Below are 26,906 nucleotides of genomic sequence, written 5' to 3'. Positions count from 1 at the left end.
AACCAGGAAGTGTCCAGAACAGAGAGGAATTACAGCAACATCAAAGCAAAAACGAACAATGAGGACATGAAACCAGGACTGCAGTAAGGTAAAGGGAGCAATTTAGCTAAAAAAAAAAAATTCCTTTAGTGACCCTTTAATTACCGCCTAAATCAGCCACAGAACCTGTGTAAATAATGTGTGTCCTGGATTAAAGGGATGATGTGGCAACCCTACCTTGAGGGACCCCTGCCACATGTAGATCTCTCTTGAAGACAGCGGTGTGCTTAAGTCTTCAGCCTTGCCCTGGGAGATCCCCAGTGTGTCAGTCGGGAGGACTGGTGTAGTGTGTCAGTCGGGGAGACTGGGAAGGGGAAGCAGCCAGGTGGGCTGGTGAAGCATCAGCCAGGTGGTCTAGCATTTTCTGCAAAAAGTAGAGCTGGGACCAGTGTCTACAGGGAAGCATAATGTGTTGCAGATGGCAGTTCACTCCACATGTGATACTTTTCTAAGGGACTGAGAGTTCCTAGCCTGTAAGGGGCTGTTGCTAAACTAACATAAGACGGTTAGTTCCTAAGGACGGAACCAAGCAGATTGGTACAAAGGATCAAGTTATTGTGCAGGAGGATCGAGTTGGACCTGTGTAAATATGGAGGAAGCTGTCCTTGGTTCTGTTTGTTATTGTCAAGTTGGCCACCCCCATCCAAGTTATTACCCCTCAATAAAACAACAAAAACAAGCTCAAGGATTGTTTTCTGTCTGGATGCAAGTTGAAGATTCTATGTGTCCGGCTGTGCAGCCTCTACAGGGGTAATGCTACAGTTATATGAAAAGTCACCCATATAGGAGAATGGTGGCACCATGGTTGCATTAGTTCCTGTAATAAGGAAAGGAAGAGTGATGAGTTACAACATAATAAAATTCAGTACTTATGAACAATGACATTTACCTTGCAGATGCAATCTGAACACCCTGACTCTGTCCAGGTGCTGCCTGTCAGCCGCAGTTCCCTGTTATGCCAACAAGGCACATTTGTGCCCAAAACAGTAGGATGTCCAGTGGGAATTATTATGTTCTCTTTCAGAGGCATGTGAGATATTCCTGAGGATTTTTGAGATAATGAAGAATGACCCGTTTTGAGATGTTGAGGTGGAGGCACTGGATCAAGTATAGTTGTTGTGGTTGGTTGCATTGAGGTAGACTTTGTGGAAATGATTTCTTGTGGTAACCTGGTACTGGCCAGATCTGTCTGGGAAGCAATTGTGGTTGGGGTTTTAATGCTTGCAGACATTGGTGGTGTTAGGCTGAGTGGCATCCAGTCACTGTGCACTGCCTGTAGTAAGCTTGCAGTCTGTGTCTCAAGAGGAGTGGCTGTAAAGTGCATAAAAAACAAGAATTATTCTTCCTCAGCTCACCTATGACAAGTCTGGAAGTAGATCCTATATAGTGTGGTGGTTAATTTCCAGCTTGCCTAAAGCAGACCTTCACTCTACTGTCAGTGCCCTGTACACACGATCAGTTTTCCCATCAGAAAAAAACTGATGGTTTTCCCGACGGGATTCCTCTCAAGCCTGACTTGCATACACACAGTCACACAAAAGTCTGGTAAACTTTTGACTGCTAAGAACGCGGTGACGTAAAAGACTACAACGAGCCGAGAAAATTAACTTCTATGCTTCTGATGCCCCGTACACATGATCGTTTTTCCCGGCGGTAAAAAGTCAGAAAAAACGGAAAACCGAGAACCTGCACGGTAGCTTTTTCTACCCACACACGGCCGGGTTTCCCGACAGGAAAACTGCCATGAGAGCTTTGGTCGGGAATCCCAGCCGTGTGTATGCTCCACCACAGTGTTTCCCATAGGTAAAAACCGCCGGCAATCCCGGCGGGAAAAAAGAAAACATGTTCTCATTTTTCCCGCCTGGATTCCCGGCGGTTTTCCTGTCGGGAAAACTGCCATGGAGCGTACACACGGCCAATTTTCCCAGCCAAAAGCGGTCATGCCAGTTTTCCCGATGGGAAAAAAAATCGTGTGTACGAGGCATGAGCATGCGTTGATTTGTTTCCGAACATGCACGTTTTTTATTTTCCGGTCAGAAAAGCATACAGACAAACGGTTTTCCTGCTAGGATTTTTTCCTGACAGGAAAAAAAAGAGATCCTGCTCTCTTTTTTTCGGCAGTTTTCCCATCAGAAAAACTGCGAGGGAGCATACACACGGCCGGGATTAACCGTCCAAAAGCTCTCATCGCAGTTTTTATGACGGGGAAAACTGGTCGTGTGTACAGGGCATAATATACTCCTTTTACATCATTTTAATCCACCTTCCTCCTAAACCTAAAATAGCCAACATTTTTTTGGCTTACTTTTTTTTTTTTTTTGATACTACAGTCTGGCCTGCCCTCATGCCTTGATTCTTGCCTAGGCGAGAATGAATTCACTCTACTTCTGCAGCCTCCTTAGATATCCACGTCCGATCTCCCAGGAGGCATCAGAGGCACAAACACAGTGCTGGAGAAGGAGGATCTTGCAGAGTGCATTGGGGGGAGCTGCAAGAACCCCAAAGAGAGACAGCAAGTTCCCAATGATGTAAGCGAGGAAGATAACGGCGCTGGACATGGTGTGCCGCAGCAAAGCATACAGAACAAGCATGTTACTTAGGCACAACTCAGCATAAAAAGGTAAAAGGGGTAGAGAAAAAAAATTAAGTGGGGGTGAAGTTCCTCTCTAAGTAAAGAAACATTTTTTTTATTAATTGCAAAAATGTTTGATAGCTGACCATTTCCTACTTTTCACCTGAAAGGAGAAGGATCTCTCAGCATCGTGTACCAATGCCTAAATTAGGAACAAAAAATGCTTTAAAATGTTTTACCTGAGCAGCCACCATTGATTGACTGAAAGCCATCAGGGCAGGAGCAGACATATGACCCCAGTGTATTCATGCAGCTGCCAGATATGCATAGGGTGGTGTTTTCTAGGCACTCATTCACATCTAGAATACAAAAAAACATACATATGGCGCAATTGTTGGGGGTGACAGTTTTTACTGTTCAAGGGTTAAAAACAACCATAAGCTTGTGTTTATCTTTTAGGTTCCTATTGCTGTCTGTGTCTCTGCTCTGGGATGTTTATTAGCTATATACAGTGGAACCTCGGATTACGAGCATAATCCGTTCCAGGAGAATGCTCGTTATCCAAAGTACTCGCATATCAAAGCGAGTTTCCCCATTGAAGTAAATGAAAACGAGAATAATTAGTTCCGCATTGATTTCAATGGCATGCAATACTGCATTTGGCCATAGTGGTGGGTGCCGGAGAGCCTCGGAAACACACGGAAAGGTCAGAGGACAGCTCGGCTGACCTCGGCAAACCTCGGAAAACGCTCGGGAACTAAGTATTTCTAAGTCTTTCCGAGGATTACCAAACAGCTCCGGCGCCCCCCACCTCAGGCCAAACGCGGTACTGCACACTGCTGTGGCTTGAATCCTGCTCAAATCCTGCTAGTTTTGCGAGACAACACTCGCAAACCGAGTCAGGAGTTTTAGGTTAAAGGGGTTGTAAAGGTACAATTTTTTTTCCTAAATAGCTTCCTTTACCTTAGTGCAGTCCTCCTTCACTTACCTCATCCTTCCATTTTGCTTTTAAATGTCCTTATTTCTTCTGAGAAATCCTCACTTGCTGTTCTTCTGTCTGTAACTCCACACAAAGGATGAGGTAAGTGAAGGAGGACTGCACTAAGGTAAAGGAAGCTATTTAGGGGAAAAAATGGTACCTTTACAACCCCTTTAACAATACAGTGCACATAGAGTAATAGATACCACAGTGTCCTGCACAGAGTCCAACAAAAGCAAGGGTGAAATGATCAGCTCTTCGAAAGAGCTTAGTGAAAGTGTAAGGTCTCAGAAGAAGACCTGTTAAAACAAGATAAAGCAATAACTACCTTACACCAAAAATACTGTTATGCCGCGTACACACGATTGGAAATTCCGACAAGAAAAGTCCGATGTGAGCTTTTGGTCAGAAATTCCGACCGTGTGTAGGCTTCTGAATTTTTCTGTCGGAATTTCCGCCAAGAAAAATTTGAGAGACGATTGTCAAATTTTTCAACAAGAAAAGTTCTTGGAGGAAATTCCGACGCACCAAAAAACATGCATGCTCTGAAGCAAGTCTACGCATGCTCAGAAGCATTCAACTTCATTTTTCTCGGCTCATCATAGTGTTGTACTTCACCGCAGTCTGGACGGTTGAAATTTGGTGTGACCATGTGTATGCAAGACAAGTTTGAGACAAGATTCCGTCGGAAAAAAATCCACGGTTTTCTTGTCGGATTTTCAGATCATGTGTACGCGGGATTAGACTTTCCTAGGCATTAAATAATCAGTTTAGCAAAACAGTGCATAGTGAAAATATACTACACTGACCTGTAGACAATCCATCTATATAACAAGGGAAGAGTTTAGTGAAAGCACAAGGTCTCAAAAGAAGATTGTTTTGAACAAGTGCAAACCAAGTACGCCACGATACCTTATATATTATACAAGTATATATGCTTACCAACACAAGATACTCTGTCTATGCTAAGAACAAACCCAGCTCGGCATGAACAGAAGAAGCCTCCATAGATATTGTGGCAAAAGTGCTGGCAAAGATGAGATGACCCTGGTCTTCGGCACTCATTGATATCTGTATAATAAGCAATAACATTGAAAAGTCAAAACTGTTTTTGTGCCCTGAGCTCAGATTTAAAGATAAAAAGCAGGTCTTTTCAAAGTGACTAAAATATAACCAATGGCAATGATTTTTTATAAAATGATTCTAAAAAGGAACTTCAGTTGGGTAAAGAATGCAAATGATCAATAACTGCTGCTTACCTGCACACGTGTGTCCATTGTTCTGCAGGGTGAACCCTGTTCCACACAAACATCTATAGCTGCCATGAATGTTCTTACATCTGTGCTGACAAACTGATCGTTGTGTCAAACATTCATCAATATCTGAAGGTTAGAAAACAATGCTACAAATTGGATAGTAATCATTTTAATATAAATATATTATTATGGTAACCAAAAATAGGCGTTATAAATAGGAGTTATAAAGCAAAATGCATAAGAAATCTAAATTGGCTACGCATACAAATTTTGGCTTGAAATATACAGTATTACACCATTTACAGTGGTTCAATCCAAGTCCCATAACCAAGCTGAAGGGAATTGCTTGGAACATGTCAGGAATTTGCGCTTAGTGCTTCCTCTGATGGATTATTTCTGTCAGAAAGATCAAAAAAAAAGTATAATCTAAAGCAGTGGTTCTCAACCTTCTAATGCCGTGACCCCTTAATAAAATTTTCCAAGTTGTGGGGACCCCTAACAGTAAAATTATTTTCGTAGCGTGGGTTGTGAGCACCCTAGGCAAGACAAGTAATTTGCACCCCCAAACCTACGGACATTTTGCAATATTTTTATTACTTCTCTTGCTCCTTGGTGGAGGGGGGGGGGTGAGTGGCAGTGCTGGCGGGGAATTGGGATGAATGGTAATGCTGATCAGTCAAAAAGGCTGGGAGAGCGGTGTGGGCTTCAGGAACAGCCCAGGATGGGGGGGACCCCTGGCAAATCATCATTTGACCCCCAGGTTGAGAACCACGGATCTAGAGGGTTATAATGAGTAGGAACACTGAACCAATGTATAGCACTGTAGAAACTTTTTAGAGCAGAAGATATTCAAATGCCTCATTACATCAAATATCCCAAAAATTAAGGTGATTACTACTCACTTGCAGATGGTGGGTGGATCCAGGCAAATTATATTCCTATATAACTCATGACTACCTATACATCCAGGACCAAAAAGCTCTTCACTGCACCAAAGCGTGGTACAGTAGAACCTTCTTAGAACCCATCACTCATTACACTCCCCATTACATTGCATCATTTATTATAAATGTCATAAATGTCAGCTGGGGTTTTCTATTAAAAATGTCAGAGTCCTTAAACTCTTAAGAATTTTATATTTTCAAAAACGACAATCTCGTAAAGTTATAACTCACCCAAGCAACTGGTCCTATCAGCAGCAAGCTTTAGGCCAGGCCCACAGTCACATACAAAGCCTCCCTCAGTATTCCGACAAGTTCCCTCGCAGGTAGAAGCAGCACATTCATTAATGCCTGGTAAAAGGAAGGTATGATAAAAAAAGACTGTTCATAAAGATAACATTTACAGTGCATCAAAGCTAATCTGATAGTAGAAAGGAGGGTACTAGCATACTTGTGCAGGTGACTCCGTTTGCTGTTTCGGTCATGCGAAATCCAAGAGGACACACACGGGAGACATGTTCACAGCCGCCATCATTACAGCTTAACTCGCAGCCATATTCTCCACAAGGACCAGGAGCTGTAATTACACATGTTGGGGAAAGGACGGATCATAAATAATGTGAACAAATGTTCAAAATTCACCTTTTCTATGTTCTGTTAATTTTTTTTATGATGTGTTTTGCAGGATATAAAGATATGTGTGATCCAATCCAATCCAATGTTTTTAAACTTTTTTTTTTTTACATTTTATATAAAATAAAATAAATTAACTCTACCCTTCAAATAAGAACTTTTAAAGGAGTCTTGCTCTATTCACAAGAATTAATTAGTAAAGGACATTTTTTTTTCTGCTGTGGGGAAATTGTACGTTGTAGCAGCGCTATTTTTAGTGCTGAACCGCCTGAAAAACGTGTTAGTGTGAAAGGGGTCTAAGAGTTTAAATTTGTATGCAATCAGGCAGGTCCTTGCACTACATGGTTTTGGTAAACCTGAAGAGAAAAAACCTGCAGGAAAACTGATAGGGCCAGATCCAAAGAGAGAGTACGCCAGCGTATCTACTGATACGCCGGCGTACTTTCAAATTACCCGCGTTGTATCTTTAGTTTGAATCCTCAAACCAAGATACGACGGCATTTGGGTTCGATCCGACAGGCGTACGGCTTTGTACGCCTTCGGATCGTAGATGCAATACTTCGGCGTCCGCTGGGTGGAGTTCACGTCGTTTTCCGCGTCGGGTATGCAAATGGACTTTTTCCGACGATCCACGAACGTGCGCGCGGCCGGCGCATTCTCTTACGTCGTCTCTAGTCGGCTTTTTCCGGCGTATAGTTAAAGCTGCTATTTTGCGGCGTATAGATAGACTTGCCATGTCAAGTATGGCCATCGTTCCCGCGTCGAAATTTGAATTTATTTTATTTTTTGCGTAAGTCGTCCGTGAATAGGAATGGACGTAAGTCACGTCTAAGTTAAAAAAATTACGTTGTTGCGACGTAATTTCGCACAAAGCATGGTGGGAAATTTCGAAACGGAGCATGCGCAGTTCAATCGGCACGGGGACGCGCTTCATTTAAATGAATCACGCCACCTAATCGCAGATTTTAATTCCGCCGCCAGAAATACACTACGCCACCGTAACTTACGGCGCAAAATCTTCCTGGATTCGACTTAAAGCCAGGTAAGATACGACGGCGTAGCGTATCTCTGATACGCTGCGCTGATCCATTTCTATGTGGATCTGGCCCATAGAGTAAATTACATATTTTGGAGTTGTGATGAGAGCACAAGGTGAGGGGAAATCTTTCAATTAGGACAAATGTTCTGGTGACAATGTTGCATTTCCAAGACAGAAAGTGATGGGAACTTTCCCCACTGACAGCAGTGAGTAACCTGATGAGGCGTAATCATTCCCCATTATACTTTACTCTACACTAAAAAAATAAGTATTTGTCATGCACAATAATGCATGGACAACACCTGTATATGCCATTGGTCTAGAAAATTCAACATGATTTAATTTTTTTTTAAATATTCTTTGTAAAAAAGTTTGGAACTTACCAGCAATGGTATTGGGGTGCTTTGTAGGTAGACATGTTCGTCCGTTGGCTGAGATCTGATACCCATAATAACATATGCATCTGTAACTTCCAATGTTGTTCTTACATTGCTGATGACAAGGGTTTAGAGCCTGAGGCCGAGAGCATTCATCAATATCTGGCAAAAAAATAAAACAGCACCCCAAAATTATTCTTAACCACTTTATGACAGCAATGTGCATATATGCATTAGAAGGGTCCCCCAAAACTTGGACCAAGCAGTCACCAATAAGCTTGTGATTCAGAAGATGGCTGGTTCCATGATTTCCTCCTTGATTTTTTTTCCACCCCTTGATATTAATTGCACAATACACATCTGTAAAACATGCTACTGTTCTCAAAAGTGTGCATTTTTTTTTAAAACAGCTGTAAATCCCTACTGGTGCTTCATAATTGTGCGCCTAAGGCCCCATACACACGATAGACTCCATCCGCTGAAAAATCCCAGCGAATGGGTTTCAGCGGATAGATCCTATGGTGTGTACACTCCAGCGGATCTGTTTCCGCGGATATTTATCCCCTGGGATGGATTTCCAGCGGATAAATATTTGATGACATGCTATCAAATCTATCCGCTGGAATCCATCCCAACGGATGGATCCGCTGGTCTGTACAGACTCACCGGATCCATCCGTCCGAAGGGATCCCCCGCATGCGTCGTAATGATTCGACGCATGCGTGGAATTCCTTATATGACAGCGTCGCGCACGTCGCCGCGTCATAATCGCGGCGACGACGCGACACGTCATCGCCAGAGGATTTCGGCGCGGATTTCGATTCGATGGTGAGTACACTCCATCGCATGGAAATCCACGCAAATCCTCGAGAAGATTTATCCGCGGATACGGTCCGCTGGACCGTATCCGCGGATAAATCCTCTCGTGTGTATGGGGCCTAAGTCTTATGTGTGAAAGCTAACTTTCTGTTGGTCGTTGACCTAAAATGTGTATTTCTGATGGATGTCATAAAGTAACACTAAGGCCCCTTTCACATTGGAGCGGGAGCCGCGGTGGCGGTATAGCGCCGCTAAAAATAGCGGCGCTATACCGCCGGGATTGCCGCGGGAATCGGCCACTAGCAGTGCGGTATTAACCCCCGCTAGCGGCCGATAAAGGGTTAATACCGCTCGCAATGCGCCTCAGCAGAGGCGCATTGCGGGTGGTATTGCCGCAGTTTCCCATTGTTTTAAATGGGAAGGAGCGGTATACATGCCGCTCCTCTCACCGCTCCAAAGATGCTGCTGGCAGGAGATTTTTTTTCTCTCCCGCCAGCGCATCGCCTCAGTGTGAAAGCCCTCGGGTGAAGGAGTTTTTCAGGTGGTATAGCAGCGCTATTTTTAGCGCTGCACCGCCTGAAAAACTCCTCAGTGTGAAAGGGGTCTTAAGGTTCTGTGTATAAAAAATTTGCTTTGATTTGTGAAAAAGTAATGAATAATACCCGCTGAGGTTGAATTACTAAAAGGCAAGAAGACTGTGCACTTGCTCCGGAGCTTAGTAAATGAGCAGGAGCTCTGCCAACTTCCATCATCCAATCATGTGTAGGCAAAAATGCATTTTTTTTCCCTTGCACGTGATTGGGTATTCTTTGCAAAGTGAAGCTTTAGCTCTTTTATTAAGCTTTGGGGCAACTGCACTTTGCAAAGTGCACAGTCTATCTGCCTTTAGTAAATCAACCCCATAATGTTTGTTATATGTGTGCAATGTTCGTTTCTATTAGTTGCCATTCCCTTCGATCCTAAGAAAAATGATCATGAGAACATTCAACCATAAGAATTAAATAAAATTCACTAAAAGAGAAAGTAGCCGAAAACTAAAGGCTAAAGTAAGAACATTTGACCAGAAGGGAAAATAATATGAGTGGGACCTATGCACTATGCATTACTACCACTGCCTAATGTGATAGCTTCCTGTACAAGGCTTTTGGTTGGCCGACACCTGCCAGAATACTAACAACAAGTGACTTATCACCACCTGGCACATTCAGCTGTCAGCCATGATTTCCAAACAAAGGGATAGTGTTACAAAAAAAAAAAAAAATCGTACTATGCCCTTTGGTTCTGGAAATAAAATGTAGTACCTTCAAAATCTATACCAGAGCCTTATCCAAGCATACAGCCTGGCTGGACAGGAAATGGGAGGGAAAGGTGCCAGGTCACATGCCCCCAACATGGGGGTACCTTGACAGGGGGAACCTCCTTGTAAAACACCTTCTCCCAATGCTGAGGACAAGGGCTTGTGCAGCTTCTTTATTTTATTTTTATTTATTTTTATTTTCCCATCAAACATTCAATTAACACAAAAATATTTCAGAAGTATGAAATCTTTATTACTTACCAGAAAATATTTATGTCATCTGTAGTTCTCTGTATGCCCCCCTCAATGTCACTTTTTTCTACTTTACATACCTCTCATAGACGTGAACAATTAATCCCAATTAGAAACTGGTGAAAATTTAAAGAGGAATTCCAGGTATGGATATTTTATACCTAAGTGGCCAGCCAACCCCAGAATACAGCAGGCCAGCCACTTAGCGTGGGACACCGAAGCAAGTGGAGATAACTGCGGTAGTGGTGTCTACTTCAATGATTTCCAGGTTCCAGGGGGATCAGACAGGTATGGTAATTACATTGATATAAGCTAGGGTTGCACCGATATTGGTATTGGTGCAGATTTAGAGTATTTGCATGCGTACTCTTGGGAATGCTACCGATACCCGAAATGGATACCTTTGCAGGGAGATTTGGCCCATACAAAATGAATGGGCTCAAATCGCACTGCAAAGAAGCGCATGTGATTTGAACAGGAATGTGGTGTGATTTCTGTTCAAACTGCATGCGATTTCCCCCACCGCTCCTGTGTGAACCCAGTATAGAAAGGGAAGCGCCATCTAGTGCAGCAGGGTGGCTCTCTTGGGCGAATCGCCATCATTGTACGCCGGTCGCTTTAAGACCACTAGGGGGGCGCGCCGATGTCTGCCAGCCATTCGCGATTGCTCCTGAGAGAGACCGAACAGGGATCTGTCAATGTAAACAGACAGATCCCCGTTCTGTCAGGGGAGAATAGACATATCTGCTGTTCCTAGTGATTAGGAACATCGATCTTTCTCCTCCTCAGTAGTACACTACCCCCACAGTTAGAAACACCACCCTAGGACACACCCAACCCATTGATTGCCCCCCTAGTGTTAACCCCTTCCCTGCCATTGACATTTATACAGTAATTAGTGGCCAATTTTTAGCACTGATCACTGTATAAATGTCAGTGGTCCCAAAATGATGTGTTACTTCTTAACTAGAGAATTGATCTTCATGTGATATAAACTGAATATTCCCTTTCATTAATTCTAAGTCTAGTCCAATCTAAAAGGGAGAAAATGCTGTAATAAATATATGGAATCCACCAACTTACCGTAACAATTTTTTCCATCTTTTCCAAGAATGTAACCATGGAAACAGGTACACATGGCAATACCATTGATCACTTTACAGCCCTGATCACACAGTGCTGATAGGCAACTTGGAGTAAACCCTGCAATACAATTATATGAAGAGAGTAAAGAGTACCCGAGTATCTGACACTTACTCAGAAGAACGATTTTTAAACAACATTTAGCAAGCACCCATGAGTAGAATATACAAACCCTTGGCTCAGGAGCCAGTCTGTGTAATCTATGAACAACATACAAGTATTTAGGGGGTGACATTCGTTGACAAGAAAAAGGCTCAAAAAGTTAATTGCCAGAAGTATAAAAAAGTTATGTATGCTTGGCCCCAGTAGACCTGATTATAGATAGTATATTGGGGTATAATGCTGTTGCTTACTCATTGCTAGTTATTACTATCTGACTGATGATAATGCTCTATTGGCACTGTCATTTTTGTTTTCAGCCACTAGGTGGGGCTGTATGTTCTCTTTAGTAAAGCTCTCTGCAGTTAAAAGCTTTAATTGCCTATTTGTTTTCTTCTTTTTTTTTGTACATTACAACTTTTGTGAGTGTTTATGGAACATGTATGTTTAGATTTGTTCAAGTAAAACTTTCTTCTGATTTAAAAAAAAAACAAAAAAAATGTTAGGTATTAAAGGAAGCCCACTGACTCGCAGACCCATATATGCTAGCAACAGCTTATACATGTGCAACATTTATAATAGGCAGTGGGATATACAAGACTATTGGTATTAAATGAATCGGAGAATGGGATGAAGCAAGTAGGAGATTTATTTTTAAACATCCCATCGTTTTTTTTTTCATTGTATGGTACTTTACTAAATTAGATTATGCCAACTTGTTACTATGCCATATGCACGCATCAAAAGTGTAGACTATACCAGCCCTTTTGCCCATCTCCTCCATTCATAAAAGCACGACAATAGCTTCTTTGAAAGTGGAAGCAAACCCTTTTTTTTTAAAGCGGAGGGCCGCCTAAAAAAAAATATTAAAAGCCGGCAGCTACAAATACTGCATCTGCTGACTTTCAATAAATGGACACTTACCTGTCCAGGGTGCCCGCAATGTCAGCAGCTGAGCAATCACTTGGCTGCCCCCACCGCCATCCTTGGTGAGGGAATCAGGAAGTTCTCGGTTCCCTTCTGCGCATGCGCGAGTCACGCAATGCGTCCTTACTGGCCCCCGCTGTCTCCTGGGACCAGTGTGTTTCCCAGAAGACAGCTGGGGTGGGGGGCGAGAAGGGGCGTGACTCCCGTGGAAGTCTATGCCTGGAAGTGTGTGCAAATACCTGTATATATATATATATATATATAGGTATCTGCACCCCCCTGAAACGTGCCAAATGTGACCCCAGATGTGGGGAGGGTTCCGAAAAGCGGAGGTTTACATTTTGTGTGGACCTCTGCTTTAAGTTGTACCTACAGGTAAGCCAGTAAAGGCTTACCTGTAGGTACTGTGAATATCTCCTAAACTGGCACTGTTTAGGAGATAATCATCACACTGCATTTAGCCAGTGGTGTCACCATGGCATGCATTCTCCATCCCTCAGAGCTCCGTGTCACTGTCCTGTCTGTGACCAATGCAAGCGTCCTCAGTGATGACAGCTTGCCCCTGGAAGGCTTTGTTCTAAAGCAAGTATTTCATAATGTGCTAGTATGCGATCCATACTAGCACATTATGCAATTGTCCTACAGGGTCTTAAAAAAAATGCAGTTTACTACCGCTTGAATAAAAAATTATCTATGAATTGCAACACACAGACCATCTGCCCCTCTTCCATTCATGGGGCACTTTTTATTCATAGAAGCTACAGTACAGCTTCTACAAATGTAGGAGGTGGGCAGAAAGGGTGGGCATCTTCAGCACTCTTGATGAGTGCATATAAAATCTATTAACCACTGCCGCCGTAATCTTCTGGTGCTTGGGGGCATCGGAGGATAGAAAATTTAAACTAAAACATCAGCCAGCAGCACAAGGGACACATTGCTTTAACACATTGCTTGTAATCGAATAGTCCATGTGCTGATTTTTTTTTTAATAATTTTTGGTTTAACTAATGCCACGTACACACAATCAGAATTTCCGACAAGAAAAGTTTGATGTGAGCTTTTGGTCGGAAATTCCGACCGTGTGTAGGCCCCATCGGACATTTTTTGTCGGAATTTCCATCAGCAAAAATTTGAGAGCTGGTTCTCAAATTTTCCGACGGGAAAAGTTCTTGTCGGACATTCTGATCGTCTGTATGCAATTCCAACGCACAAAAATCCTACGCATGCTCGGAATCATTGAACTTAATTTTTCTCGGCTCGTCGTAATGTTTGTGTGACCGTGTGTATGCAACACAAGTTTGAGCCAACATTCCATCGGAAAAAAAAAATCCATGGTTTTGTCGGAAATTCCGATCGTGTGTACGCGGCATTAGGCTTTACAGCAGCTGATTATTAGAAAGCCTGTTGACATTGTACCTGCAGATTATATTTACCAATAAATAGCTTTCAGGTGTATTGGAATATCCAATACCTCTGAGATTAGTTTTATAAAAACAAGTCATTTCCAACAAGTCAATCCAATATGTGCCTTTGACACTGGGCAGCTGACTACAGACTAATGGCCCGTACACACGATCCGAATATCGGACAAAAACAATCGTCCAAAGAAGAATCGTGCGAGTTTCAGATCGTGTGTACACTACTTTCGAGAGCCGATCACGACAGTTCATCCAATTATTATTCGATCGGACAAGCACGAAAATTTTCCTCGTACGATGCCAGATCATACGATTTTCGTTTAGTCAGTATAGTTGTCGTCCGAAAATACAATACAAATACATTACAACCCATGACATCACATAATATTTTTTTTTTCTGTCGTACGAGAATTTTCGTGACTTTAGTATCCTATTCAATTTCTACTTGCAACTATTAAGAGGAAAAAGTAGTACGATATTCGGATCGTGTGTACAGGCCATAAGACGGGGATGCCATTAGAGTGAGTTCATGTGAGTGTAAAGGCAGGTGTCCCAATACTTTCGACAATATAGTGTGTGGGCCAGATCCACGAAGCGCGGCGCTTCTTTGCGGCTGGCGTAGTGTATCTCAGATACACTACGCCACCGTAACTTACAGCGTATTTCCCGTATTCTCAAAGAATTTGCGCCGTAAGTTACAGCGGCGTAGTGTATCTGTGTCAGCGTAAGGGCGCGCAATTCAAATGGATGAGATGGGGGCGTGTTTTATGCTAATACGTCTTGACCCGACGTAATTGACGTTTTTTCTGAACGGCGCATGCGCCGTCCGTGGGGGTATCCCAGTGCGCATGCTCGAAATTAACCCGCAACAAGCCAATGCTTACAACGTGAACGTCATTCTATGCAAAGCCCTATTCGCGAACGACTTACGCAAACAACGTAAAATTTTCAGAATTCGACACGGGAACGACGGCCATACTTAACATAGGATACGCCTCATATAGCAGGGGTAACTATACGCCAAAAAAAGCCTTACGGAAACAACGTAAAAAAATGTGCCGGCCGGACGTACGTTTGTGGATCGCCGTATCTAGCTAATTTGCATACTCGACGCGGAAATCGCCGGAAACGCCACCTAGCGGCCAGCGTAAATATGCACCTTAGATCCGACGACGTACTAAGACGTACGCCATTCGGATCTAGCCCAGCTTCAAGCGTATCTTGTTTTGTGGATACAAAACAAAGATACGCCGGAGCAAACTAGCAGTTACACGATACGCCAGCGTAACTGCTTCGTGGATCTTGCCGTGTGTGTGTGTGTGTATATATATATATATATATATATATATATATATATATATATATATATATATATATATATATATATTGTGATATTGGGGGTTGTTAACTCAAATGGTAAATGCATTTTTCAGCGAGTCCACAGCAGTCAGATGTTAGGTTTGAGGGCATGGCAGCCCATTTTTATTGAAAGGAAAGAAAACAACAGTTCAGATACAGGATTTCCCACGCAGGGGCTCTTCTCCAGTAATATTCATATAACCAAAATGCCAAGCCTCCTGGCTCCTAGGCTTACTTAGCCTTGCAGTACCTGCTAAACCTGGCTCACTCCTGGCCTCAACATGATTCTCCAGCCTACTGTCTCCTAGACTTCCGGACTTCCTTCAGCCCCTTTAGACTCGCTAGCCACCTCAGGTCTTCCAGCCTCCCAGTCCGTCAGGCACAAAGTCCCCCCTCACCAGGGATGTATTCTCCCACAGGGCAGACAGACAGCTCCCCACACACAGGTCTGTCTTGAACCAGTAGCCAGCTGCACACACTCCACCTTCCTCTCCACTCTGCTCTCACCAGTCCCTCATTATATTGGTTGTGTGCACCTGGGCACACAACCTGCTGGTTATTCACAAGACCTGGACACAGGGTTGGAGATCCTATCCCGCCCAAGTCTCTGCAGGATCTCCAAACTACACAGCCCCATCCGAACTTAGAAAAACCCGGAGAAAGCTGCCAAAACTGTTTTCTCCATTTCAAAATTATGCTGTGTAGTTCTGCAGTCCGCTGACATGCAGACTCTGGGCAGATCCACAAAGAAAGAACGCCGGCGTATCTACTGATATGCCGCCGTACTTTCAAATTTCCTGCGTCGTATCTTTGTTTTGAATCCTCAAAACAAGATATGACGGCATCTGGGTTAGATCCGACAGGCGTACGTCTTTGTACGCCTTCGGATCTTAGATGCAATTCTTCGGCGTCCGCTGGGTGGCGTTCCCGTAGTTTTCCGCGTCGAGTATGCAAATTAGCTATTTCCGACGATCCACGAACGTAAGAGCGGCCGTCGCATTCTTTTACGTCGTCTCTAGTCGGCTTTTTTCGGCGTATAGTTAAAGCTGCTTTTTGGTGGCGTACACAATGTTAAGTATGGCCGTCGTTCCCGCGTCAAATTTTTATTTAGTTTGCGTAAGTCTTCCGTGAATGGGGCTGGACGCCATTTACGTTCACGTTAAACCAATGACGTCCTTGCGACGTCATTTAGCGCAATGCACGGCGGGAAATTTTAGGGACGGCGCATGCGCAGTTCGTTCGGCGCGGGGACGCACTTCATTTAAATGAAACATGCCCCCTACTCGCCGCACTTGAATTCCGCGCCATTGCGCCGCGAGAGATAGACTACGCCGCCGTAACTTACGGCGCAAATTCTTTCTGGATTCGAACCAAACACAAGTAAGTTACGGCGGCGTAGCGTATCTCAGATACGCTGCGCCGGGGCAGATCTTTGTGGATCTGCCCCTCTGTGTCCATTTTTGCTCCCTTTCCATAGGGACAGGGACTCTCACTATTACTATATATATATATATATATATATATATATATATATATATATATATATACATACATACACACACACATATATACACACACACATTTCTAGGGTCCACGAGAAGCTGGAAACCACAATGGTAGACACTGCTACTACAGTGATTGTTCCTAACCTCCAGGTCCCATGCTGAGCAACTGAATACCACAGATATGGAACATACTGTACATACCTACCCTGGTCCAAACCAGACCAATGTAACTATACAAAAATTGCCATATCTAAATTTCAGCTTTAATGGTACTAGTTCTACTTTTCTGTTACAACTTCAATTGTGTTAGATTGTAGAAATGTGTATAACATAACAACAGGTGCATTTAATTTCTATAAAATTTGTAATAGGAAGCAAATCTAGTTTATGTTAATCCAGAAATCTACATTCCAGGAAAATTAAGTTTTTACGAGTTAAACGATTCCGGTGGTAAATGCCTGGTGGAGCAAGTGTTTTACTGTAGGGTGACCTCATTATGGCACGTAGAGTTGGAAACAACTGGACCATGTGTATTTTATTTATTTATACATTTATATAGTGCAAACTAATTCCATCGTGCTTTACAGAGGAACATAAACCATTTCTATTAGTCACTGTATCAGAGGAGCTTACAGTCTAACAGTCATGCTACAGTCATACCGACAAACACATACACAAAGGCCAATGTGGACAGAAAGACTTAAAGCGTTTTTTTTTTCTGTTTTTTTTTTTTCTAATTGTTAAACAGTTAGATCTGGTGTCAGGTTTTTATTGAGGTCTTCATCGCATTGGAGATATTTCTCTTACTTCCGGTCCTTATGACAAAATTAAAAATAATTGCCATAAATTAAGGGGAATCATACCATAGTAGTGACCAGTATAATATACTATATGTATCCTGTGGAAATGTTCCCCCTAGCCTCCTGTAAAATGTTGACTTTCTTTTCAATTTATGTCCCCATGACCATTGCATTGGAACAAGATGTAAGGGAAAAAAATCTTCCCAGTGGGGATTTAGACAGCAACAAAAATAGAATTTACTATGTTCCCAATCATGAGCACAGAATATGTTCCGTGATTTTGTCAGTAAATGGGCAGTAACACTTTCATGAAAATTCCATGCTTCAATATCTAGAACCTGGAACAAGTATGAAGATTAAGATGTCAAACTTTACTCTGACTTTCGTACAGTAAAATGCATACTCATTCTGAGTTAATGAGTGAGGTTTTCCTTGATTTCAGTTAACTATGTTAGCCCCTGCAGTGATAAACAACAGGTTTAATTCCCCCTTCCCCAGATTGACATGCTCTTAAGATTCAAGACTTCTCCCACCGTAAAAGAAAAGTTTTTTTTTTTTTATTTTATTATTCATACTTACCTAGGTGGATGCAGCATCTATCCCCGGCGCCTCTACATTGAAAACCGAGCAATTGGACACTGCTGATCGCTTGGGTGTCACAGCTCCCTAAGCAGAGAGCTGCTGACTGTCACTGGGGCACTGTGCTGTGGAGGGGACAGGAGTGGCTGGCTCAGCCTCTCAGTGGCTCGTTGAGCGGCTGAGCCGTGTGTTGGTCCAGGGATCTGGGCAGATCCCTACTCCACGGTCCTGATGATGCGGAGCCTGGACCAACTCTGTGACATCAGCAGAGAGTGGACTTCAGCCCGCTCTCTGCTGAAAACAGGTCACAGGAGTGAAAAACAAACTGCACTCCTGTGATCCATAGGAAAAGTACAGCAAAACGAGCTTTGGCTGTACGTCTCCTTTAAGGCCCTATTCACATGGGTACCTCCGTGAAGCAGGATCCACATTCTCAGCAGGGGATATCTCCACTGAGCAGTGGCGGCCCATCCATTTGGGCTGCAGGGGTGCCGCCCCCCTAATCCATGCGTACAGCCACTAATCTACATGCAGGGCACCGAACGCATGGATTTCAAACTTTTTTGTTTTTATTGAAGCACATGATTAGAGCCTAAAGCCTTGTACACGCGCACGGTTTTCGAGTATACCGTGCGTGTGTACGAGGCTTTCAGGTTTCTCGTCAAGAAAACTGCCTAAAATATCAACGAGAAAAATAGAGAACCTGCTCTCTATTTTCTCGTTGTGATTCTCGGCAGTGTTTTCCTGCCGAGAAACCCGAGAGTGTGTATACTTACATGTCGCTGTGGAAACCCATGCATGCTCAAAATGAGTTTGACGCATGCGCGGTAGCTTCCTAGGCATAGGTAGGGTGCAGCAAGATGGCGAGGATGGCATCCAATGTGACGAGCGCCTGCTCGTCGTATGTGATGCCGTCACCGCGTTCTTGCCTTTCAAAAGAACCGCAGTTCTTTTGAAAGAAGTGTCTGTACACTCAGGCAGCAAAAGATTCTTGCCAAGAATCTCGTCAGGAAAAACAACGTTTTTTCCTGACAAGATTCTGGCCCGTGGCTCTAATTGGCTTAAAAAAAGGGAGGGTTCAGGGGACAGAGCACTGGGCCCGAAGCCCACTCAGTTGTGTGACAATAGGGAATTAATATTCGCTATTGTCTTCCTGATTCTAAATGTGATTGGCAGGGAAGGGGTTAACACTAGGGGGCGAGGAAGGGGTTGAATGTGTATTCTGGGAGTGATTCTTACTGTGGGGGGAGGGGACTGACTGGGGGAGGTGACCAATGATGTGTCCCTATGTACAAGGGACACAGCATCTGTTTCCTCTCCCTGACAGGACGTGGAGCTCTGTGTTTACACACAGAGCTCCACGTCCCTGCTCTGTCATTGGCGATCGCGGGTACCTGGCGGACATTGCGGCCACCAGGCACGCGCATCGGCATCTCGGGGACGTGCGGGGTGTGCACGCGCCACCGCCGGAGCATGCCCCCCAGTGGCAGGAGGACGCGAGAACGTCAAAAGATGGCCTCCCGGATTTATAGAGCCACCTGGAGGCTGTCTTTTGACTATATTCCGGGTCTAAAGTAGTTAATTTGCCTTGAATATGGGCCCTCCGCCAATCACCAGGAGTGGGCCTAGCATAGGGTGACCAGACATCCCCAGTTTCAGGGGACAGTCCCCTGATTGAGGACACTGTCCCCAGACCAAGTCTGTCCCTGGTTTTGTCCCCAGATTGGATTTAATAGGGGGCTGGGGCAATTTCAAAGACAAGTCAGTGCAGAATTAAAATAAAAAAAATTGAATTACACACCCCCGATCCGCCTTGCCTACTAGCATAGGGGGGTTGTATTTTTCCCATTATCTGTGCCCCTTTCTGATGATCATGTGCTGGTCGGAGCGGAGGGAATATTTCTTCAGTTTCGGGCGCATGCCCATTCAGCTTCGCTCGCATGTTCTTTTGCCTTGGCTCAAATCCTGGCCAGCCACCTGCCTATCTCCTTGCCTTCCCTGGTGGAGTAATCTTTCTCCGCTCCCCATCCAGTAGTAGCCGGGGCCCGGAGAGTAAGACTTGAGAGGTTGTGAGGCGGCCGGCGACGGGCAGAGAGTCGCTGATTGTTGCCATTACTAGTAAAGAAAAAATATGTCCCTGAATTTCATTTTAAAAATCTGGTCACCTTAGCCTAGCAGGAAACTGGGAAACCCATAAATAGACATGAGCCATGCCAGCAAGGGAGCTTGGGTGAAGGATGGAGAATCAGTGCTGAGGGAGGCTGCTGGTGGCCGGGGTTGGCGAGAGCTGGGTTACCTTGGTCTGGAGCTCGGGAGGCCAGCCTGGCAGTTGGAGGGATTCAAGCCAGAGATTCAGCAGAGAGAGCAAGTAGAGACAGTGAGTAGATCAACACATGTACGGACAGACAAGGTGAGAGACTGTCAGCTGTAGCAGTGCTCTCTTGAAGACAGTGTTATGCCAAGTTTTTATCCAACCTTGCCCTGGGAAGTCTCCGTGTGTGTGTGTGTGTGTGTGTGTGTGTGTGTGTGTCAGTCGAGAGGACTGGGAGAAGCAGTCAGGTGGGCTGGTATTTCTGCAAGTGGTGGAACTGGGATCAGTGGCCACAGGCAAGCAGAAGGTTATGAGAGATGCTGGTCACCCCACATGTTCATAGTCTGTAATGAGCTATTGCTGAATTAACTAAGTGACTGTTAGTTCCCCCCAGAATGATCAGCAGGTGAATGTAAGAAAATGGTATGTGACTGACTGTGCAGCAGTGGGTAGTGCTACACTTTGTTTTTTACATCAGGGCTAATTCCTGCAAACTGCCATTGTCTGGTAAGGTTTTACACTTTTTTTTATCATATATCATATCTCACCTCTGTCTTCTATTTCCTTGTCATACTCAGTGGCGTAATGATCTGAAATGAGAAGAGGCTTAAACGATTGGATGATATCAATCACAGAACACTAAAGGTCTCACGTCTTACTGTATATCTTATTACCGGTGCAGGTGACACCTTGATGTCCATCTCTGCAGGAACACACATTGGGCGCAATGCAGTACCCACCGCCACAGCCAAACGAACACAGTGCTGCAATAAAGGAGAATAAGTGCCAGGTATGTCGAAAATATTAGCAGGAGCTAGGGCATAGCTAAAAGGGTGCAGAAGAGGCAATAGTTCCTGGGCAAAGGAGGACAGAAGATTCAGGCATCCTTTTAAACCTGTCCCTTTCCGTCACACTTATTTCAGTAAAAGGAAAACTGTAATTTTCTTTAAATTTTTTTTTTTTTTTTTTTTGGAAAACTGGTAATTAGGACCTCATTCACATGGGCACTGTAGTAGAGCCCATACATCGTAAATGAGTGCCTTCTTTATGCGGCTAGAGCCACCTGTACCTGCTTGTAGGCAGCCCATGTTTCTGTATGCGGATGCACGGCTGACCCTGAACATAGATAGTGTGTGTTCAGGGTCACTCACCTGCCCCCCCTGCACGCCTGTCACATTAGGACAAGCAGCTGCATCCATACAGTCACTGCATCCCCATAGAGAACTGTCTGCATGGGGCTCTGGGCTGCTCTAGTTGCATAGACAAGGCAATCATTCAAGCTGTTCAGGACACACGCCCATGGGAATGAGCATTTATATTGTTTTTAATTATTTGTATATAGACTATCATTGTGCGTTTTTTTTTTGCAAGGTAAAAAACATTCAGCTTTTAGGCTGGATTCACACCTATGCTGTTTTAGTGCTTTTTGCATTTTGCAGATTTGCACTACAGAACACGTTCCATAGGAACCCATGTTAAATAGACTGTAGTGCAAATCTGCAAAATGCAAAAAGCACTAAAACAGCATAGGTGTGAATCCAGCCTAATGGTCACAGAGTTGCATTAATTCCTGTCTTTTATATCTGCCTAAATTTTACCCAAATATACCCCCAAACCTCCCTTTACCCCACTAGATTATGTCCCAGCATTCCTTTTTTACTTGTACTTTGTTCTTGTAGAGAGAAACAGATTTTATTACTCCCTGTGAAATTATCACCAGGCTTGTGGGCTGGATGCCCACTTCCTATTGACATGGGCACATCTCCCAGAACTACAGCTCCCAAGAGCTCTTCCTTTACACACATACACACTATGGGGTAGAAACACGTAGAATGGCTTATTTTTATGCGGGCGTAGTGTATCTCCGATATGCTACGCCGCCGTAACTTAGTGAGGCAGGTTCTGTATTCACCAAGAACCTGCGCCCTAAGTTACGGCGGCGTAGCGTAAATCTGCCGGCGTAAGCGCACCTAATTAAAATTGTGAAGAGGTGGGCGTGTTTTATGCAAATAAAACATGACCCCACGTAAATGAAGTTTTTGACTAACGGCGCATGCGCCGTCCGTGAAAGTAACCCAGTGTGCATGCTCCAAATTAACCCGCAAAAAGCCAATGCTTTCAACGTGAACGGAAATTATGCACAGCCCCATTCACGGACAACTTACGCAAACGACGTAAAAATTTCAAAATTCGACGCGGGAACGACGTCCATACTTTACATAGGATACGCCTCATATAGCAGGGGTAACTTTATGCCGGAAAAAGCCTAACGTAAACAACGTAAAAAAATTAGCCGGGCGGACGTACGTTTCTGAATCGGCATATCTACCTAATTTGCATATTCCTTGCGTAAATCGACGGAAGCGCCACCAAGCGGCCAGTGTAAATATGCAGCCTAAGATACGACGGCGTAAGAGACTTACGCCGATCGGATCTTAGTCAAATCTATGCGTAACTGATTCTAAGAATCAGGCGCATAGATACGACACCGCACACTCAGAGATACGACGGCGTATCTGGAGATACGCCGTCGTATCTCCTACCTGAATCTGGCCCAGTGTATGGGAAAACTCTGGGGAGCATCATTGTATTGCTGGGAATTAAATCAATGCATGCCATGAAAATTGGACAGACAGGTGTAATTCTTTTGATGAGTATAAATGGGTTGGAATAAGCTTTAAAGAGAAACTGTCACTTTACCCTCAACTGGTGGTCACAATCTTGTGCATTTCAAACTGAGCATAGAATTGAAAAAATGCATAAGCTGAGGTTACATTCATTGAGGGTCCATTCACACCAGATGCTGTGGGACTGCGTTGGGCAGCTATTCTAGAGCAATCCCACCATACGACAAAGCAAAATACCTTGATATGTGGAAAGACAATCTATCCGTATGCTTTTTTTTGTATTTTACATTTTGAATAAAATATATTTAAAGGTATACATAAATTCCATATATCTGAATAAGAAAAACTCATCAACCCAACATTTTCTTATATACTGGCACTGTGTATCGTGGGCTCCGGCGCTGTGATTGGCCGGAGCTGTGATGACATCATTCCCACGCATGTGCACTGGAGCCGCCGGTAACGGCATACTAGCTGAAGCAACGGCACGAACATGCCATTGCTTTAGTGCGCATGTGCCGATGACGTCGGCACATGCTGATACAGAGGATATCTCCTAAACTGTGCAGGTTTAAGAGATATCCGGGGGTAGCTACAGGTAAGCCTTATTATAGGCTTTCCTGCATTAAAAAGTGGTTGTAAAGGGTTTACAACCACTTTAAGGCCTGATTTATACCTATGCCGTTTGCTTTTAATACGTTTCGAAGTGCTTTTTACAGTGCATTTCTGAACATGCACTTTTCATACATTTTGAATGCCTTTTATTGGCCAATTTGTTGTTGGGCAGATTATCAAATACAAAGCGCACCAAAAACACTACATGCTTTTTTTTTTGCAGCATCTCCATTGAAATCTATTAAACCAAAAGTGCAACGTTTTACGTTTGAAAAAGCCCCCGATCTCTTCCAAAAAAACGCGGCAGCTGAAAAAAGCATAGATTTGAACGTGTTCCATAGGAAACCTTCTTAAATTGACTGTGTGTTTCTGCAAAAAACAACTGTGTGAACTATGTCTTAGAATTTTTTTTACTTTAAGTATTTTGTGAATATCGTGAAATATTTTTAAAACATATATCATGTCACTTGCTTAAATTTGAATCCAAGAAAATCCATGAACAAAAATTACTACAGCTCTACCAGACAACACACCTGGTCCTTGACTGCCATGGCAGCAGCATAACACTTGGGGTAAGAACACTGCAACCCCAGCCTTCTGATGTGACAGTGTAGGAACAGTGAAATGTTCACTGCTGGTTTGCTGTGTCTAATTGTTAGAGCAGGAAATGAAGGCCCCTTTCACACTGGGGCAGTATGTGCGGTGGCGGTATAGCGCCGTTATTTTTAGCGGCGCTATACCGTCGGAATTGCAGTGGAACTGCTAGCGGCCGAAAAAGGGTTAATACCACCTGCAATGCGTCTCTGCAGAGGCGCATTGCCGGCAGTATTACCGCGGTGTCCCGTTGTTTTCAATGGGAAAGAGCGGTGAAGAAGCGGTATACACATCGCTCCAAAGATACTGCTTGCAGGAGATTTCTTTTTCTCCCGCCAGCGAATCGTCTCAGTGTGAAAGCCCTCGGGCAGGAGTATTTCAGGCGTTATTTATGCGCTATTTTTAGCGCTAAAACGCCTGAAATACGCCTCAGTGTGTAAGGGGCCTAAGAATATCTGACTAAAATATCTGGCTAAATATCTTAAATATTATTAAGAACCAAAGAAAAAATTTAACCATTGGCTTTTTCCAAAAACTCGATTTGTTTAAAATAACATTGATTAAATGAGACTTACGCTGAAGGCATTGTCCAGTGCCTGGGGAGACTGTCCATCCTGGACAGCATCCACTGCCCATACCTGAGAAACAAACATGAGGACCAGAACGAAGTCTAAAGAGATATAAGAAGGACAAACACATCAATAGTCACTTGATTCAGAAACTAGAATATATCTTGAATGTATTATTGACTAAAAATATGATTTGGGTTCTTTATACAAGAAGGATTGCCACATTCATCAAAATTGACCAACGCGGGTCATTCTTTCTCCCACTATCCTCATCTTTGGAGTAGATTTATGCCCATGTCATGCACTGTGGCAAGTGTATCTGATCATTTTATCATCATCTGCTGTCAATATCCTGGAGCTGCACCTCAACACCAGTGTGGCGGGGACAATGCCTTGGTCATCAGTAGCGATGAGCCGAACACCACCCCATTCGGTTCGCACCAGAACCTTCTAAAGGACCGAACGTTCACGCGAACATTTAGAACCCCATTGACGTCTATGGGACTCGAACGTTCGAATTCAAAAGTGCTAATTTTAAAGCCTGATGCCGCGTACATACGGTCGTTTTTTGTCTTGTAAAAAAACGTTGTTTTTTCTCATGAAAAAAAACGGACGTTTTTCAAACTTCATTTTAAAAAACGACGTTGCCTACACACCATCGTTTTTTCAAAATGCTGTAGCAAAGCGCAGTTACGTTCAGCACGTATGGCGGCACTCTGTTCCATTGAAGCTCGCGTCATAACTTGCTTCTGAGCATGCGCAGGTTTAAAAACGTCGTTTTAAACGTCATTTTAGCCCACACACGATCATTTTTTATGACACAAAAAACGACGTTTTGAAAAACGACATAAAAAATTGAAGCATGTTTGAATTATTTTTTTGCCGTTTTCCCCACACATGGTCATTTTAAATGACGTTTTTTAAAATGTTGTTTTTTTTTCATCACAAAAAACGACCGTGTGTACGCGGCATAATATGCAAGTTATTGTCGTAAAACGGGTTTGAGAACCCGGGTCTTGCCCCAGGGAACATGTATCAATGGAAAAAAAAGTTTTAAAAAGTGTCGTTTTTTCTGGAGCAGTGATTTTAATGATGCTTAATGAAAAATTCCCAGGGACGTACTCTCAGAACAACTCGACCGCGCTGTAGCCATCTTTCGGCTATGGCGCGGTCGTCAAGAGGTTAAATATCGTACCTGCTGGGTGTCTATAGTATGCCTGTGAAGTGGCACGTGTTTAGAACTGTCCCTGCACAAAATGAGATTACTATAAGAAAAAAGTAATTTATAACTGCTTGCGGCTTAAATGTAATGTCTGGTCCCTGCAATATGGATGAAAATCATTGAGAAAAATAGCATGGGTTTCCCCCAACTCCCCCCAGGTATGTTTCTGGGCCATTAGACATATAGGACTAGAACATACATCTAAAAACCTGACATAGAAGCCAAGGAATGGACAAATCAGATGGCAATCCCAGGTATAAGTACATACAGTACATTGCTTCCATCTACTTTTAGATTAGGTTCCAGAATCAATGGTGCATGTTTTTTAACTAACAATAAGGGTTAAAGGATTAGTGTGTATATTTTTCTGCCTCACATCCAATATACAACAGATCATACTTGCATACAACAAATCTTTATAACAACATATTGAAATATTATACAGCAAATCATGCAAAGCAAAAACTATATCCTTTAACGTTTAATTTTAGGAAAAACGATTTTTTTAGTTTTGGATAGAGTGGGCTAAGGTTACCCTCTATTTGTGCTAGAGACCAATGTCACAGTGAAAGAAAGCAAAGAGAAATACAAAATTTTAGAGCTGTCCCTAGAACATAGAGACTAGTAGAAATCTTCCAATGGGGATACCTGTTTAGGGGAAAACTGTCTAAGGCCCCGTACACACGACCAGTTTCCTCGGCAGAATTCAGCTTCCGACCGAGTTTCTGGCTGAATTCTGCCGAGGAAACTGGTCGTGTGTACAGTTTCGGCCGAGGAAGCCGACGAGGAGCTCGACGAGGAAATAGAGAACATGTTCTCTATTTCCTCGTTGTTCTATGGGAGCTCTCGTCCCGCCGAGCTCCTCGGCGGCTTCAGTGCTGAACTGGCCGAGGAACTCGATGTGTTTGGCACGTCGAGTTCCTCGGCCGTGTGT

At 43.6% G+C, this 26,906-nt stretch overlaps 1 protein-coding gene across 2 annotated transcripts in view; it reads right to left on the bottom strand.

Annotated features, from left to right (window-relative positions):
• Positions 1-26,906, bottom strand: part of VWCE (von Willebrand factor C and EGF domains) — a 99,691-nt gene that overhangs the window by 60,391 nt on the left and 12,394 nt on the right. The window contains exons 2-12 of one of the 2 annotated variants that reach the window (XM_040328383.1): positions 24,757-24,851; positions 21,020-21,109; positions 20,894-20,935; positions 11,288-11,407; positions 7,843-7,998; positions 6,239-6,364; positions 6,022-6,138; positions 4,850-4,972; positions 4,533-4,661; positions 2,851-2,970; positions 929-1,350 (exon numbers count right to left, since the gene is read on the bottom strand). In XM_040328383.1, the coding sequence (XP_040184317.1) occupies positions 929-1,350; positions 2,851-2,970; positions 4,533-4,661; positions 4,850-4,972; positions 6,022-6,138; positions 6,239-6,364; positions 7,843-7,998; positions 11,288-11,407; positions 20,894-20,935; positions 21,020-21,109; positions 24,757-24,851 (1,540 nt within the window). The remainder of the gene's footprint in view (positions 1-928; positions 1,351-2,850; positions 2,971-4,532; positions 4,662-4,849; positions 4,973-6,021; positions 6,139-6,238; positions 6,365-7,842; positions 7,999-11,287; positions 11,408-20,893; positions 20,936-21,019; positions 21,110-24,756; positions 24,852-26,906) is intronic. The other variant, XM_040328384.1, reaches the window with a different exon arrangement.

Source organism: Rana temporaria, chromosome 11, assembly GCF_905171775.1.
Source record: "Rana temporaria chromosome 11, aRanTem1.1, whole genome shotgun sequence".
NCBI lineage: Eukaryota > Metazoa > Chordata > Amphibia > Anura > Ranidae > Rana > Rana temporaria.
Note: the sequence above shows the minus strand (reverse complement) of the source record. Positions and strands in the feature narration are given on the sequence as shown.